Source organism: Abramis brama, assembly GCF_963993115.1.
Source record: "Abramis brama genome assembly, chromosome: 4".
NCBI lineage: Eukaryota > Metazoa > Chordata > Actinopteri > Cypriniformes > Leuciscidae > Abramis > Abramis brama.
This window is the reverse complement of record NC_139966.1, coordinates 47,250,985-47,268,708: the sequence shown is the minus strand read 5'-3', so window position 1 is coordinate 47,268,708 and position 17,724 is coordinate 47,250,985. Positions and strand designations below refer to the sequence as shown.

General features: G+C 38.9%; 1 protein-coding gene across 2 annotated transcripts in view; it reads right to left on the bottom strand.

Annotated features, from left to right (window-relative positions):
* Positions 1–17,724, bottom strand: part of arhgef39 (Rho guanine nucleotide exchange factor (GEF) 39) — a 41,647-nt gene that overhangs the window by 8,482 nt on the left and 15,441 nt on the right. For both annotated transcript variants that reach the window (XM_084111301.1, XM_084111302.1), the window contains exons 6-7: positions 6,461–6,531; positions 3,188–3,316 (exon numbers count right to left, since the gene is read on the bottom strand). In XM_084111301.1, the coding sequence (XP_083967427.1) occupies positions 3,188–3,316; positions 6,461–6,531 (200 nt within the window). The remainder of the gene's footprint in view (positions 1–3,187; positions 3,317–6,460; positions 6,532–17,724) is intronic.

Sequence of the window (17,724 nt, the reverse complement as noted above, 5' to 3'; positions counted from 1 at the left end):
GATGAAGGACTTACCTATTGTTTACCTAAAAAAGTAAAAAAAAAAAAAATGTACATGGTTTTTTTACAGGTTTACATGACTTGAGACGGAAAAGACACAACCAGTGCCTCTCTTCTCAGTGATTGGCAGTTGCATGATGGAAACTAAATTAGATGCTGACATTTGGATAGATAAGATGAAATTTCATTCCTGCTACTGATTCCTTAATTGCCCCAGTGAACCTTGTGATTGCCGCTCCGGCGATAGCAAGAGCGCGGAGCTCAAAATGGATGCTCTGAGCGACAGACAAGCACTCTATGATTAGCAGAGGGGTCAAGTAGGGGTCAAACCTCTTTTTAAAAATGCCACAGGTTTAATATGAGGCAACAACCAGGATACATCCTGTGATACTCTCAGGCGACATGTGCAGATTGGATTTAATGGTTTCTTTGGCTTCTTTAAATTGGATACATGCATTTACATGGCCAAGCTCTATCTGGATTACGCAGGATAGTAATGCCTAATGTGTTCAGTTGCACATAGGCCTAAACAATGCTAACAAGTGTACAAACACAATCACAAGACAGCCAGTGCCAAAAACATCAAGTTGTTCGTGGGTAAAATGGTAAAGGACTCTGCTTCTGTTTAATGTCAATCTGTTCGCCTCATCCTCACATTCCCATCCCTGGTATGGACTGACATATCCAAGGAAGGCTTCATCGGCTCAGTTCAAAGAGCAGGAACTTGGAGATCCCCCTCTTCATGTTGAACGCTTTCAACTTTCCCTGTCAAAGTACACCTCTGCCCAACTACAAAGGACCTAGTGGTTTGCAGGGTGCTAAAGGTTGCACTACAAAGCGTCAGGGGTACTCCTGATGTGACCAAGCCAAAGACCCAGAGACATAAAAGCATGCCTGGATTTGAAAGTGATGGAATGGCAAGTCAGATCATTGTTAATTTTGAGAAGGCTTTGTTGGATAGGTTAACCTTTTATGTCAGTTAAAAAGAGGATTCAGGTGTTCATCTACAGTATTCAAAGTCCAGGAGCCCTCTTTAAAGTTTTGTTCAGATTCGGGTTACACAACTGTATGAAGAATTGTCACTTTAAGGCCCGAAACATACTCATTGTAGGCATATGAATGCAGCACTTCTACCAACGCAAGCTCCACAATCACACATTGTCCATTTCATTGCCGCAAGCAGGGGTAAACTGTCTTTTATGGTTATGGTTCATTCACCGTAATTAAGAGATGTAAAATCTGAACATTGTAATTGCGAGTTGTATGGTCCATGTGGGCCCTCTTTCCAAGTTGGAATCTCATAATTACAGTAATTCCAAAATGGTGTTAATTGCCCCATTATTTTTCTCTTTTAATTCAACAACTGTCATGGTGGAGCAACACAAGTTACCTGAACAATAACACATCTGGATTAAAATATCTGGCACAGATATCTGAAGCTATGTTCAGACTGCAAGCAGATCGGATTTCTTTTCAGGTAGACTGTCCGCACTATTAATGGCAAGTGAAACAAGATGTGTGAGTCCGGACATAACCAACCTATCTGAATGGGTTGCTTTTTAGACGTGACAAGGCTTTCAAAACAGATGCATGAAAAAAATGAAGTCTCCATCATCTCGCTCTCCAAATAAACGTTGAGTCGTGGTGCATTTCCTCTGTTGCACAAGAAAAACTCAGTGAGGAGACTGGTACAGATACATGAATGTATGAAGGAATACTTCTGGCATTTCCGTCACCGGTTTTGACCGTTGAAACAGTGATGCAAAAGACTATTTGAAATCTGATTGAGCAGCCAGAGAGACATCTGTAAAAATCGGACTGGAATCGCATTTTAAACCACCTCCAAATGTCAGATTTCATGTGGGTTTTTTTTGTTGCTTTCCAGACTTTCAAAAACTAGATAAAATCTGGATATGCAAAAAAATCAGATTTTTTCAGGCAGTCTGAATATTGCCTGAATGCCCCTTTTCAGTAGCTAAGATTATCGCTACCAGAGTGAAGAATGTTCAACTGGACAGTTGTTTACAATCCATTGGCCAAGCATTTGTATTGTCATACTCGCTTAGAGTTTGTTTCTGCTATAAAAGGTTCGCACTTAATGGACCTAGAAGGAAAAAAATGCAGTTGCATCCAAAGGGCATGGAATGGTCTCATCTTTCACTCTTCGTCTTTCTCTGTAGGCCTGAGTTTCGGCTTGAACTTCGGAAAGCTGTGGTGGTGGCGGCAACGTCCTGCTGAGGACTCCAAGGAAACAGACAGACTGTCTGCCGTATCAATGTCCCATTGATTCAAGCTTTGCGTCTGAGAATTACACTGCCCTTATCTCCAAGCCGGCCACTTAATATTGTTCAGGGGCTCCGAAGCCTCTCATCTGTCAAGCATCACTTTCGTTAGGGCACATCTGAGGAAACGGAGGGGTTGGGTGAGATAAGCTGGGATGGCCTGGTTCGGTTCGGCCTTCTGAAGTCAGGAAAAGTGCGAATGGAAGAAAAGAATCCTTATTGGACAAGAGAAAGGACCTCGGTAGAATTCTAGAGTCCTGGAAAAACAGGATGAGAGGTTTTTTTTTTACACTCTTCCTACATCCGGCGCTGTGTGAAATGAGCCCAGTGCTCGTTGGGTATTCATCGCCAGCCTCCCAACCACCTTTGTACACACACTCTCTCTCTCGCTCTCTTTCTCCCAGCTTCCTTTTTATCTACCGGCCCACAAGATGAGGAGAGGCGCTAATTGGTCCTGGGGGAGATTGGCAGGCCAAGGCATTCACGACAAGGCCCTCTCTGTCTTTTTCTCTCTCTCTCTCTCTCTCTTCCTTCTCCATCTCTTTCTCTTTTGTTTCACACGTGGGCATTCTCCCTTGGGATAAATAAGAAGGAAGAAAGGACCTCCACTCCACAAGTAGCACAAGAGAAGAAAGATGGAAAGAACTGACTTAAGGCACACTTCCCCTCCATTACCAATTAGCAGCAAGAACTTGTCGATAAATTCAGTTAATTCTCTCGTCGGAGACTACGATTGTGCCGGGTGAAAACAAAATCGCCTCTATTGATTATGGGCAAACAGCTGGGTCTCTTTTAAACAAGACTACTTTTCCACACTCTTCCACCTGACCTCCTTCATCCGCTTAACTCTCTGGCTCTCCACGGTTCTCTGGGAGATAAAAAGAATGGAAGATCACAGACACTAACCTGGAGTCAGGATTCTGGTCTTTCGGCCCTTGAGCTGTTTCTGGACTCTGCGCAGCTGCAGGTGGTTCTCATGGCTGCGAGCGTTGTCCTGGATCCGCTGGGCGACCTCTGAGATGACCTTCACTGCCTCTGCAGAAAGAGGGCACGCAGCATGAAACAGTGGAAGGGACTGAATGGACATAACCAAACACCAACAGCACAACGAACTATACAACACAAAAATTTGTCTTTATGCCAAGCACACACACTACAAGACTGAAACTTGTCACACTGCATACATTTAAAGACATAGTTTAAAGTTTTCGATCATGTTGGTGAACACATGACTAATCACAGATTAGGTGCCTCAATTATTAGATAACTCGTATTCTCAAAAAACAACATTGAAGAAGGGCTTGCAGCCATTCTTGCACTAATTCTAAAAGTTTCAAACTTCCATTTTGTAATACATTACTCTCCTATTTCACTTACTTGGTGCTAACTTATTGGCTGTTGCATGTTGCAGCTCTCACGCTATCCGGTGCCTTCAAGCCACAACTTAAAACTTCAGTCTTGTGTCTATTTGGTATTACTTCTAGTGTACGTTTACAGATGCATTTCGGATTCCACGTTCAAATGCATAATTTTATGTTTATCCTAATGGAATGCATAAAATGCAATAGGGATGCACCGATATGAAAATTTTGGCCAATACCGATAACCAATAAATCTTTATATTTGAAAGCCGATAACCGATATATTGGCCGATAAATCTAAATCCAAATTTTTATAAAATAAAATTTAAGAGCCTAATTACAAAAACAAAAGTCTCACCATTAAATCCGTGTCAATTAGCACACAATTATATTAATGTTTTCATTATAATTTTATGTAGCCTATATGACAGAAATGGGCTGATCACGATAACATTAAAAATTAACATATATCGATACAGATACCGATATGGTGGCCGATATATTGTGCATCCCTATGATGCAAATGTATGATTTATTGTAAACAATAATCTATGCAACAATAAACCTTTTTTTGCAATACTTTATTTGAGAGTGTTAAATAATTTATTAACATAACATCTGTGGAATTTAAAATGGTTCCACAAAATAATTATAAAGTACACATAATTCACGAGCCTGACCTATTTATGCAATTTTGAACTTATTAGGAGCATCATACAAGTAATCTAACAGCATGACACTAATAAGTGCAAACCCATAGGCGTTCATGCATTATGCAGATTCCAATATTGCATATGATAATTACAAGTTTGTTTTTGGCCTCCACACAATGTTTGATTTCACCATTAACCCCTGGAGAAAGATGAGGGTACATTAACACATCCAAATAGCACTGATTAGGTGAACACCTTGCCATAGGATGTTAAGCTGGCCATAAAAAGCACAAGGACTACATATTTCATCTGGAACTTTTGTATTCTTGTCTGTCTGATAAACATGGCTTCTGTATAAAACAGATTTCTGCGGTTCATTGGTTTATTGGAAGCAAGCTGTACAACATAAAAGCATCAAAACGTGATCTAAATAATGTAGAGTGAACTCGTTTTCAGAGTACTTTTTTAGTTTGCAACTGAAAACATTTAGCCAGTTACCATGCCTGGAATTCATTAACTAATGTAGACATCATCAACTCATTAAGAAGAAAAAAGAAACAAACAAGCAGATGGATACTAATTTTAAACCCAGCTTTGGTCTTATTGACTCAAACAATTCAGACAATGAACAGAGCGCTCGGGGCGTTTGCCTCATAGTAAAATAATCACAGCCTAATTGAGTTGCTTATCTTTAGAACAACTACAAGCAAAACCAAACAAAGTGACTGTTTAGAGATGACTGGGCCCCTCTCTGTATGTCTCTCAGTCCTTCCCTTTTAAGAAAACCATCTCTGTAATTGTGTTTCAACAGAGCTACGGCTGATGCATTATTAATACCTTCTCATTCCACATTCTACGAATACTTTCTCTCTGTCTTTTCATTTTAGACATTCAGTATGTTTAAACAGAACTCAGTCCGAGGAGTTCTCGAGTGGTAACTTTTATTAATTAACCTTTGACAGGCTCCGCAAAAAAGTTCAGGATACTCGGCTGCAGGGAAATGCAGAAGATAGCGTACCAAAACGCACACGATTGACGAACGCCACAATTATAATAATTAAAACAGCGGAGCTTGTGGAGAAAACAGGAAATCATAAAAATAAAAAATAAATCAACACGCAAAAAGAAAACAACAACAAAGCCTCTTGTGAGTTTCACAGCTAGTTTGGTTAATCAGATACAATATAATTTGTCTGGGGTTGTTTTTAAATAATTCCCTTTACAATATGCCTAGGCTGATTGAGAAAACTTTTTTCTATTGCTCTCTCTCTCTCTCTCGCTCCCCCCCCCCCCCCCCCAAAAAAGAGCTAGTGAGCTTAAAAAGCAGCTCTAATGAGAAGAGGAAGAGGCAATGGAGGGCCAAATCTGGATATGTACCTTCATCTTAGACTCACGGGCTGTTTTAATTTGTAAGCAAAAGCAGCAAGCAACCAATGAGATTTTAATTGATACACATAAATAATTCCTTGTGTACACTGGCTCTTAAGTCGGATTTGCTGTTTATTTGACGATAGAAATGAGTCATTATCGGGGCTTCTGTTGATGCCAGAGATTTTATTTATTTATATTTTGCATGGTTGATATCCTCTGATCTGGTCCCTATTAATTATGTCAAAATCCACATCGAGAATTTAGACTCACGTTAAGCTTCGCTGTACTTTCATCCTCTGAGAGCAAAGCCACCCGGTGACAATAACAACACGTGAGCGCTACAACAGGGGCCCAGAGTTGTTCTTTGTCACCCTAACAAAGACAAGGGAGGCTGTCTTTTCGGCTGCCAGCTTAAAAAACTTTTTTTCCCTTTAAGACGCAGGTTTGTTTTGGCACCGTATGAAACGATTTCAGCATTTGCACCTTCTTCAACAGGCCATGGTATCCTCCGCAATGCTTATCTCCGCAAAGCACCTCATCATCACAAACATGTTGAGTGATCTCTTTTTAGGTTGCTCTGTAAGTGACAAACTAGAGTGGAAAGCAAATTTGACAAGCATAACAAGTGTGACTTTGGGTGAATGTGATTCCGCAGCTTGATACAGATCCTGACAATAAACAGATAATGAAAAAAAAAAAAATCTAGACAGGCTAAACCCATCAACATTTTTGTCACAGAGCGCTAACAGGATAAGAGAGTGTTTGTCGAATTGCGAGACGGCGGTGCCTCTTACTTGAAAGCTGCTGAAACTCCGGGTTGTCTGGACCGGTGTTCTCTGTCAAGTCCCTCAAGAAATGCTTGTACCTAAAAAAGCAACAAATAAACAAAACACGGCACAGGCTTATTGCAATGTTTCTATAAATATACCCTTAAAGCGTGTCAGGGTAAGGAGGTCGGACAAGCGCTGTCATCGTAAGATGACATTACTCGCATTAAGACGCGTTTAGGAAAAAAGGCTTTTCTTTTTGAGAAGAAATAAAGAGCCATTCAGTCAACAAAATTACACTAATGTGCCGTATTTCTGCTTCCTCAGACAATGCGGCGGAACTGATTTTGTGCTATTTTAGCGGCACAAAGGGATGAGGAAAGGATTTGAAGGAGGGAGCAAAAATAGAGACTGAAAAACAGAAAATGAAAATGCATTTCCATCCATCCGGTTCACACAAACAAGTGCACGGGGTCAAACTTCACATTCCCTTCTGCTCAGAAAAAATAAATAAATTTAAATATTGATTATCGTGCCATCGTCCGCTGATGACACAAAAAGGTTATAAATGGCTGGGCAAAAATCAAGGGCCCCATTAAGGAAATGACCCCCGTATCGTAAGGTGAGGGCCAAATTGAGAGGGGAGTAAATTCGGTGGTAATTCATTTGGCTGTTTCAGGGATGGAGATAAAGATAGAGCGAGTCTTAATGCTAGAGATTACAGTTCACTTAAGCAGAACTCCAGCGACTAGAGACATCAAAGGCCTCTTTCAAATGAGAAGGCTCTCAGAAAAAGTTCAACTCTGTGGTATCGTCACAATTGGGAATACGATTCTCTACAGTTTTCTGTACTTTGATTGCAGTGGAACTTGAAAACTTTTGGAGGGAGCGCATTAGCATTACACAGGTGTATGCAGGCAATTAATGTAGCAATCAAATATGCATTTCGGCAAATACCGTGAAACTAAATATCATACGCAGTCATTAACTGTAATGAGAACGACTTCTTATTTAATGCCTGAAGCTTGATCAACTGTATTCAAATGACAAAACATCCAAGAAAGGAAATGGATATGAGATGATAAAAGTCAATGTGAAACTGTTCTTGACCCATTTTACTTCTGTAATGTGATATTAAAATTAAATGAAAACTAAATAAAAATTCTGGCTAATACACAGTCAATGATTATTTTCATGTTATGGACTGATATTGACATTCTATTCTATATATTAAAATATATATTATATTAAAAATAAATAAATAAAAGCAACACAAATAGAACACTAGAAATAATTATAACATAGTATATTATGATTATACTTATAATAATTCTAAAAGTTTTAAATGAAGTAAATGTAGCCATCACATCGTTATGTACAATGATTGATATAAATGTTGATAGATACAATAAAAATGTGGATATATATATATAAAATGCTCCCCTGTTTTCAACTAGGATAAAAAAAGTATGGCAGAACTATTATCTTCTCTCTAGGGAACTGATTGTATCATGAAAAATGGGTTATTGGATTATCCAATGGCTCAATGTGGCCTAGGTGATGTCACTGAAAAATTGACTTTAAATTTTGATACAATATTATTTACTTCAACCAAAAATTGTTTACAACAAGACAGTTCGGTTCTCACAAAACATTCTCAACATTTCCGGCACCACCATTTCCACTTCACGTCCAACATTTTAGATGTTGTCAGATAAACTGGGGCATCTTTAGTCTGTCTTAAACATCCTCTCAACTCCACCGTGGCATCTTTCTTTGGTGACTCAGCCAGCCGATCCCCGCGGGCTGAAAAGTTAAGCTGGAATATTCCCGTTCCCCGAGAGCCGTGCTAAGCGGCGGAGCAGGGGCCTTTCTAATTGGAGGAGCGCGAAGAGAAGATCGTTGCAGCCGAAGTCTCTTTTTCCCTGCGGCCATGTTGAAATTATGTAAACAGTGGTGGCAGGCGCCAAGACGCCCGTGTCACCCATCACCCGTGACAACCACAGAGGGGGGTAGAAGAGCACATCCTTTAAACTCCACTTCTGTCGAGAGATTTTAAGAGGGCTGAGAGTACAAGGCCAAAGAGAGAGAGAGAGAGAGAGAGAGAGAGAGAGAGAGAGAGAGAGAGAGAGAGAGAGAGAGAGAGAGAGAGGAGGAAACGTCTGATGTGGGGTCTTCTGACTCCTCCTTTTCGGCCCTCCCTTCCTCTCAGGAGTTCAGAGGTGATTTGATAAACAGTTTCAGGCAAAACAGTCAGTTTGAGTACAGGATGTGTATTTATTCACAGCAGGGCTTGTGGGACATCCTGCAAAGCTTCTGGAATTAAAAGTTGAAGCTGAAAAATCCCAGCATGTGCATGCTCATTTATTCAACTATTATATATGGTAATTTCCTGTATGCAAGCATTAAATGTCCTCATTTGATTTCATTTTAGATCCCCGTTCTTATGAAATATATTAAAGATTTAAAGGCCTAACATTTGAAGGAATGACTGCTAAACTCAAAGTTTGAATTTGTATGTAGTTTAAGTTAAAATATAAATAATGTAGATAAATCTATATATTTTTTTTAAGATAATGGGACACTGACTGTACATGATCCATTACATAGTTTAATTAATATTTAATTAATTAATTAATTAATATAGGATTAATATTCTGGCTGATACCAACAAGCCAAAAAGGATTATTATTACTATAATAAATGTATTAAAAAATTATAATAATAAATTATTTTGTTTATTACACAGCTCTGTGGAATACTTGATTCTGATCAATCGCGCCATCCAGAGGTATGTTATTCCTCGATAACAAGAAGTAAAAACTGATAACACAGGCTCATCCGGGTAACTGAAGTTAGATTTTCCTCGTGGAAGTTTTGCGTTCGGTGAGCTAATAAAATATTAAACTCAAATCAATATTTTGTGTGTAGTTATTTAATTACGTCATCCGGTATCGCGGACTCTCTCTTGTTTCATACAAAGGCAGCTGCTGCCATTTTTAAACGATTGTTTTGTACACTGTAATTTAAAACACGATTTTAAAACGGTTTCATCTCAAATCAATATCTCTTATCCCCATAATTATTTATGTAGCGAAATGCAGTGTAATAAGTGGTATGACTGTACAGTATCCCTTAAATGTACATCTAATTTGAACTTGCCTCTTGCTAGCAACTGCTTTCTCCGCGGAAGCTTTGCGTTTAAAGAGCTAATAAAATATTAAAAATAAGAGTCCTGATCACCTTGTCAGGGTTTATTCTGCGATAACAACCGACAACAACTTAAATAATGGCCAATAACTGATCCATGGCCGATGTTAAAACGCTATACTATTTTGTCAAAATAAATTACAATAAAATACAATTAAACACTAACAACGAATCGGTTAATAATCAATAATCAATGTTACAATCGGTTTTCCAAAAAAACAAAACAACATATTGTCGAATATTGCTAATATTGTCTGATAAAACACCATTATAACCTGGCCAATGGGTTTCTGGTTAAAAGTAACATAAAACCTAAAAAAAATAAAAAATCAGAAAGAGATAATGCACGGCCCATCACTGCTAAGATGTCAGATGCTCCATTATCATCTAAAAAGTACTTCTGCCAAATGGGTGCTCCCTTAATCTATTAGTTTGGGGGGGGGGCAATCGACGACCTTGGATTTCATTGACAGCTGCCATTGATTTCTGTCTGTGAGTGTCTCGCTCTCCATTCTCCATGCTCCTTATATAAGGTCAAGACCCGAACGCAACGGTTAAAGCAGACATACAGTATGGGTGCCAGGACAGTGAAATGCTCACAGATTAAAGGTTGAACAACGGCACAGAGGGTTGTACATATGCACACCTAACAGACCTTTTAAATCCATCCTGAATTATACATCTCTTGACTTCATGTTAAAAAGACAAAAAAAACATATGATTTTTATACATGTGCAACCCAAACACAATTCTAAGATGTTGTGGGTTGCTAACGTGTTGGTGAGTTGTTGTTTCGTTGTGCTTAAAATCTTTATAAAAATACAAAAAAAAACATTTTAATACTTGGGTTTTGGTTTTAGAAAAATCTAGTAATAATGATGCCTTAGTCAAAAAATAAAAAATAAAATAATAATAATTTAATTAAAATTTAATTAAATTCTGGAAGAGTTATCCGCAAAACTTCTGAAAAAACAACAACAACCTTTGCTCCATATTTAGTTAGCCTACAAACAGCCTAAACGAAACCTAACTAAACAGGCTTTCTGAACACGGGGAAAACTAGAGCAGTAGCGAATTGCTCATTAGAAATGAAAGGGAAGAGGAAACCAAACAAGCCCCAATTAAGCCTCTTCTATTAAAAGGCACTTAAAAAGAGAAATAATCTCACTTCTTTTTCTTCTTGTCTCATCTTGTAGTAACAAATACATTACAGGCATTATCAGCCACGAAATGCCCTTATTAGGGGAGTTGGGGGGGGGGGGGGGGTGGCAAGAAATCTAATTAAAGCGGCAGAGTAACAAAAAAGGGAACGGCCTAATGAGCATTATTAAAGCACATTCCAAATAATGTAAACGGAACTTGCTCGTTTAGCTGCCCTGTCCCAGTCATTAGCGCGCAAAGCAAAGAGAAGATAACTAGACAATAACGTAATCTGAACCGTATTTATAACAGTTCAGATATTCTAATGAAGAGGCGCGCTAGAAAGCGTCGCTGGCCTAGTTACTGGCGCGGACGCCTTGCCTCGCTAATTCCTTTGTAATATGCAAATGAAACAAGCGTCGCGTTTTCATTCTCTTCCTCCAGCCCCCCCCGCAGCAGCAGATATGTCGGGTCAGCTCGTAGTTACGCGCAGGAGAAGAGAGGGAGGAAATATCTGTCTAATTATTTGCCTTTAAATACGTGCATTAAGGATTCATATTCCTAATTAAGAGACAACAGCCACTGTCAGGCTCCTGCATGGGTTATTGAACACGGCGGTGGATGTTGCATAATTACTACTCTTTAATAACTGCAGATGTAGCCTATGAACACATCAGCTATGAAGAACCCAAGATGTCGCCAGCTTCAGCAAAAAAATTATAACACAAACGATAACAAAATGCATTTTGTTTTCCCAGTACACTGAAAACGTATGCAGATTAAAAAAAAAAAAAAAATTTTTATTTAGATGGGACGCAAATCACGTGACTTGGTTTTGATTGCATGGAGTTAAAGGGACAGTGAAAATTATGTCAATTTACTCAAGCTCATGTGAAACCTGTAACTTTCCTCTATTTTAAATAAAAAGTTTTTTTTGTCCATCTAATGAAACTCAATGGGGTCCAAAACAATATTTGATTTGATCATTTGTGTAGACCAAAAAACTTAGGAAAAACATGAGGGTGAACAAATAATACCAGGAATTTCATTTCTGCAAGAACTATCCCTTTAAATTAGTTGATTAATCATAATAATACTGATAGTTATTATAGTATTCTTGAAATAGCAATCTCCAAACAAGTCAAATTAATTGTATCCAATGCAAATGTAATGATTTTCAGTATATTAAAGCTGCTAATTGGACTCCAATTGGCTAATTGGATATTAAAACATTTCCCTATGAATCGATATGCACTCTCGAAAACGTAAGCATTCAAACAATAATCTTAATGAACAAAATAACACGCCTAGATGTATATAACACCACAGCTAAATATATGACAAGCACTTTGAGAAGAGTTTTACAAGTTTTTCGCCACACTTTTGACTCTTTCCAAGTGCCTGAACCTAATTAACAAAAGCCAAGACATAAAGTAGATTGTCTGGAAGCCTCCAAGAATTTCAATAAGTCTTCTCTGCTTGAGAGCAGAGCATTGTGGCAGGCAATCACTACCTGAGGTCAACATATCAAGGACGACGAGATGAGGGTAATGTTATATTTAGGGGATCGATACCAGTTCTGAGAGTAAATATATTAAATAAAAAGTGCTTTTAAAAGACTGAAGAATCATGTAGTGCTCGTCCTAGTCCTTCAAGTCTCAGGCTGAATCGAAACAAGTGAGCTTTAACATTACCCATTTGAACAGATCAAAAGAAGAGAGGAGGTGAGTTTGCCCGAGGTCTTGTCTTAGGACTAAACCACAGATATGGAGGATGTGACCTCTCAACTTCCATGTAAAAGCAACGTCTCAACAGCAAAGAAACCGCGATTAGGAGGACAGCACTAGAAAGCTGGTTTTAAATGAGTTCAATCAACAACTTTGCAAACAAACACAAACGGCGAGAAAACCTCCTGAACTCCTCATTATGTTGTGTTTGAAGCACCGACTGAATTGAACCCATCTGCTGTGTAAGCACAGGCCCATATAACAGCCCTGACACTATCGGCTACATAATGGCTCAGCTCCATTAACACGAGTCCTCCTCCGCTTTTTGAGGCTCTCTGCATGTAAAAGAGACGCAGCCATGACCTTCTGACCCGCTCCAAGCGACGAATTCCACCACAGAATGAAGGATTAACCTCTTATATTGCACTTCGCTATGTGGATGTTGAGGACGTTCAAATCCATTATAAAGCTGTACAAGTGCGTTAAAAACACGCCCATTTTAGTACTATAAGGTTTAAATCACTTAGAACTATTGCTAAACACAATCAACATCATGGTAAGGAATATTTCACATAATCCGAATACGAGCCGGGCCTCGCTTTTAGTTTGTAATTGGTTACAACGTAATTTATAATGGTGCATGACGGTATGATGCATTAGACAACAACAAGCTTTTTAAATAGATGTATTTCCTGAATTTGGATTGAATTTGATTTGATGTAGCAATCCGGAGGCAGAATTGGAATGTCAATCTAAGGAAGTAGAATTAAAATCAACAGAAATTCTAAGAAATGAATTTGTCATTTTTAACTAGAAAAGCAAAATTGACAATTCTTCTTTGAAAATTATGAATAAAGTAAAAATAAACTTGAAGACAGACAGCTTACAGATAGGCAGATATAACTATAATGGATAGAACAACAGATTTATATATAGTTCAACCATGGACAGATTGACATACCAATAGACAGAACGATGGACAGACAGAAAGACCGATAGACAGAAAGCTAAATAGACAGACAGACAGACAGACAGAACGATGGACAGACCAATTGATAGAATGCTCAATAAATATACAAATAGACAGACAGACAGAACGACAGACAGACAGACAGATAGATAGAATTCTTAATAGACAGACAGACAGAATGATGGAAGGACAGACAGACCGATAGATAGAATGCTCAATAGACAGACAGACAAATGGATAGACAGACAGAAAGAATGATGGACAGACAGACAGATAGATAGAATGCTCAATAGACAGACAGACAGATAGATAGAATGCTCAATAGACAGACAGACAAATGGATAGACAGACAGAAAGAATGATGGACAGACAGACAGATAGATAGAATGCTCAATAGGCAGACAGACAGACAGATGGATAGATAGACAGAAAGAATGATGGACAGACAGACAGATAGATAGAATGCTCAATAGACAGACAGACAAATGGATAGACAGACAGAAAGAATGATGGACAGACAGACAGATAGATAGAATGCTCAATAGGCAGACAGACAGACAGACAGATGGATAGATAGACAGAAAGAATGATGGACAGACAGACAGATAGATAGAATGCTCAATAGGCAGACAGACAGACAGATGGATAGATAGATAGATAGACAGAAAGAATGATGGACAGACAGACAGATAGATAGAATGCTCAATAGACAGACAGAAAGAATGATGGACAGACAGACAGATAGATAGAATGCTCAATAGGCAGACAGACAGACAGATGGATAGATAGACAGAAAGAATGATGGACAGACAGACAGATAGATAGAATGCTCAATAGGCAGACAGACAGACAGATGGATAGATAGATAGACAGAAAGAATGATGGACAGACAGACAGATAGATAGAATGCTCAATAGACAGACAGACAAATGGATAGACAGACAGAAAGAATGATGGACAGACAGACAGATAGATAGAATGCTCAATAGGCAGACAGACAGACAGATGGATAGATAGACAGAAAGAATGATGGACAGACAGACAGATAGATAGAATGCTCAATAGGCAGACAGACAGACAGATGGATAGATAGATAGATAGACAGAAAGAATGATGGACAGACAGACAGATAGATAGAATGCTCAATAGACAGACAGACAAATGGATAGACAGACAGAAAGAATGATGGACAGACAGACAGATAGATAGAATGCTCAATAGGCAGACAGACAGACAGATGGATAGATAGACAGAAAGAATGATGGACAGACAGACAGATAGATAGAATGCTCAATAGGCAGACAGACAGACAGATGGATAGATAGATAGACAGAAAGAATGATGGACAGACAGACAGATAGATAGAATGCTCAATAGACAGACAGACAAATGGATAGATAGACAGAAAGAATGATGGACAGACAGACAGATAGATAGAATGCTCAATAGGCAGACAGACAGACAGATGGATAGATAGACAGACAGAAAGAATGATGGACAGACAGACAGATAGATAGAATGCTCAATAGGCAGACAGACAGACAGATGGATAGATAGACAGAAAGAATGATGGACAGACAGACAGATAGATAGAATGCTCAATAGACAGACAGACAGACAGATGGATAGATAGACAGAAAGAATGATGGACAGACAGACCGATAGATAGAATGATGGACAGATTGATAGACAGAACACTAAATAGAGAGACAGACAGATGGATGGATAGCTAGGCAGATGGATAGACAGATAAATACACATTTTTTTATACAGTAAAATAAATTCACTTGTACCGTTTAAAATAAAAGTTTTAATAACACCCATAACATGAAAATAATTGTCATGGAAATGATTGATATCAGCCAGAATTTCAATATCGGTACTCATTAACTATAACTTTTATTTATTTGTCTAACACTTGACAAATTGACCAAAATGTCCATCTGTAGTCAGGAAGACCGGAGAAGGGATGAAGAGTTGAGCCGAGAGAGCGACAGGGACACGACGTGAATCTCTTCTCGGCAGCTGCAGTGAATGGCGTTTAATAATAGGAGTGATTTTATCCTCCCTCCCAACAGTCCTGCACCGTGTCTTAAGTAGCCACCATGATCCACACACAGCCAGCCTCGCCATCCATCATCCTCCAGCCGAATAAGTGACAACAATTTCCTCCTGAGTCCCCGTTAGAGGCGGTACTCCTGATTATCTGCACTCTCCGAGAATGGAGCTCTTCTGCCGTGCCACTTAAGATCATCATACAATTATGCGCCCCCCGTGTGTCCTCGCTTTCCGAGAGCGCAGAGGCAGAATCGATGGGGGGACAATGGGAAACACAGTGATCAGGGCCTGAGAGGATGAGATCAGATCAAGGGCGTCTTTGAACATGCTGATTGAGATGTCAGCGCTCGGCAGCTCCGAGGGAAATTAGGGGATATCTGTGTGATAACTGGGTGGAGAAAACTCAGGGTGCGGCAAAAAGCTCAGAGGCCATATTTAGCACCGAGTCCTGTGGTTTGCTGCACGTTAAAAAAAAAAAAGCTAGAAAATACTTGTTTCTAAAGATTGGCATCTTGTGACCCCGTTCACACGTACATCGTGTGGACATTGGTTTTGGGTGATCTGATAACAAGTGATAACTGCTCAACACAGGTATAAATGGAGTACAAAATGTTATGTGATCCAAATACAAATGAAGTCGAAAATGCATGTGACAATGTCGCATTTGTAGTAAAAACATTAATGCATCGTGGAGGACAGCCTATTTTCCTGTCAATCATCTACTGTGCTAAAACAAGAGTTTGAAATTTCCTAAAAGTCCATTCAAAAGCCTGGGATCGGTCAGAATTTTTCATGCTCGCCAAGGCTGCATTTATTTGATCAGTAAAACAGTAATATTGTGAAATATTATTAGAGTTTAAATCAACTGTTTTCGATTTTTTCAATTTCTTTTCTTATTTTCAAATTTTACGTTATGCGACACAGAAAAAAATATATTTATTCCTGATGGCAAAGAGGAATTTTCACAAGCAATTTCTCCAGTCTTCAGGGTCACATGATCCTTCAAGGCCCCTTGAAATCAAAATGTAAGTTTTTTAGCTTTTAGTATGAATATGTTAGCCTTGAGGTTATGAATAAGCTGGTGCATTTCAAAACAATGACAAAATTCGCATTTAGGAGATATAAGCATTCAAAACTTACAGTCTCTCACTTCCGCTAAAATGGATCACGGGTTTTTATGACATCACCGCGGACTTCAGCTTCTCATCACATCTTCTGTCCAATCAAATGCTCTCTAGAATCTAAAGCGTCCCGCCCCCTATGCTATAAATACCACCTGGCCAAAGCAACCGTTGACACTTTATGGAGCAATATGGGTTGGAGATGTGAGTTCAGTTGCTTAAACGCTCGATTTTTATTCCGTTTATCAACTGTAAATTGGTTAAGAATGAAATGGCTACACCTCTACTATTGAATCCAACGTATCATCAGACCTCAGATTCGCTTCCATGTTGCTGTCAAGTACGACTTGCAGTCTGTGAGGTAAACTAAACGCTATTGGCTATTTGAAAAGGGGGAGGAGCCATTCAATATGTCCAGCCTTAGCTTCCTGTTTCAGTGGAAATTACGTCAACGCATCATACAAAGTTGCACTTTAGTGGGCCTTTCAGAAACCATTCAAATATGCCGATTTGGTGCACAAAATGAATAGTGCTTAAATATTTGAAATGCTTCACATCTCAATCTTTTTGTGCTTTATTAACATGCAGCAACACACTAACACTCATAGTAAGTGATGTGTAGTCTAGAAAAAAGAAAAACTTTCCTTGACAATAAAAAGTGGTCAAAAGAGATTCCTGCTAAAACCAGGAGACTGTCTTGCGATCAAATCACCTCAAATAGATCAGAACAGAATTCTGTCATTTTGCATATGATGAAACCACTGAATGAAAACCACGACAGGTGGGCGCAAGCGGAGGAAATGTTCTAAAAAAGAATAAATATAAAGACATAATTATCGTCATTGCAAAAATGACATTGCGTTTGTCTTCTTTCATGTTGGAAACTACATTTAATAAGTAGGAGTGACATAAAAGCCTAATTAAGATGGACTCGAGCAGCTTGATAAAGAAATGCCATGTAATTTCCGCTGGTTCTTAAGCATGTTCTAGTTCATTTCGCACCTTGTTACACTAATTAACGGCTGAGACCACGACCGCATGAAATTACAGCCAACAAATTCGGCT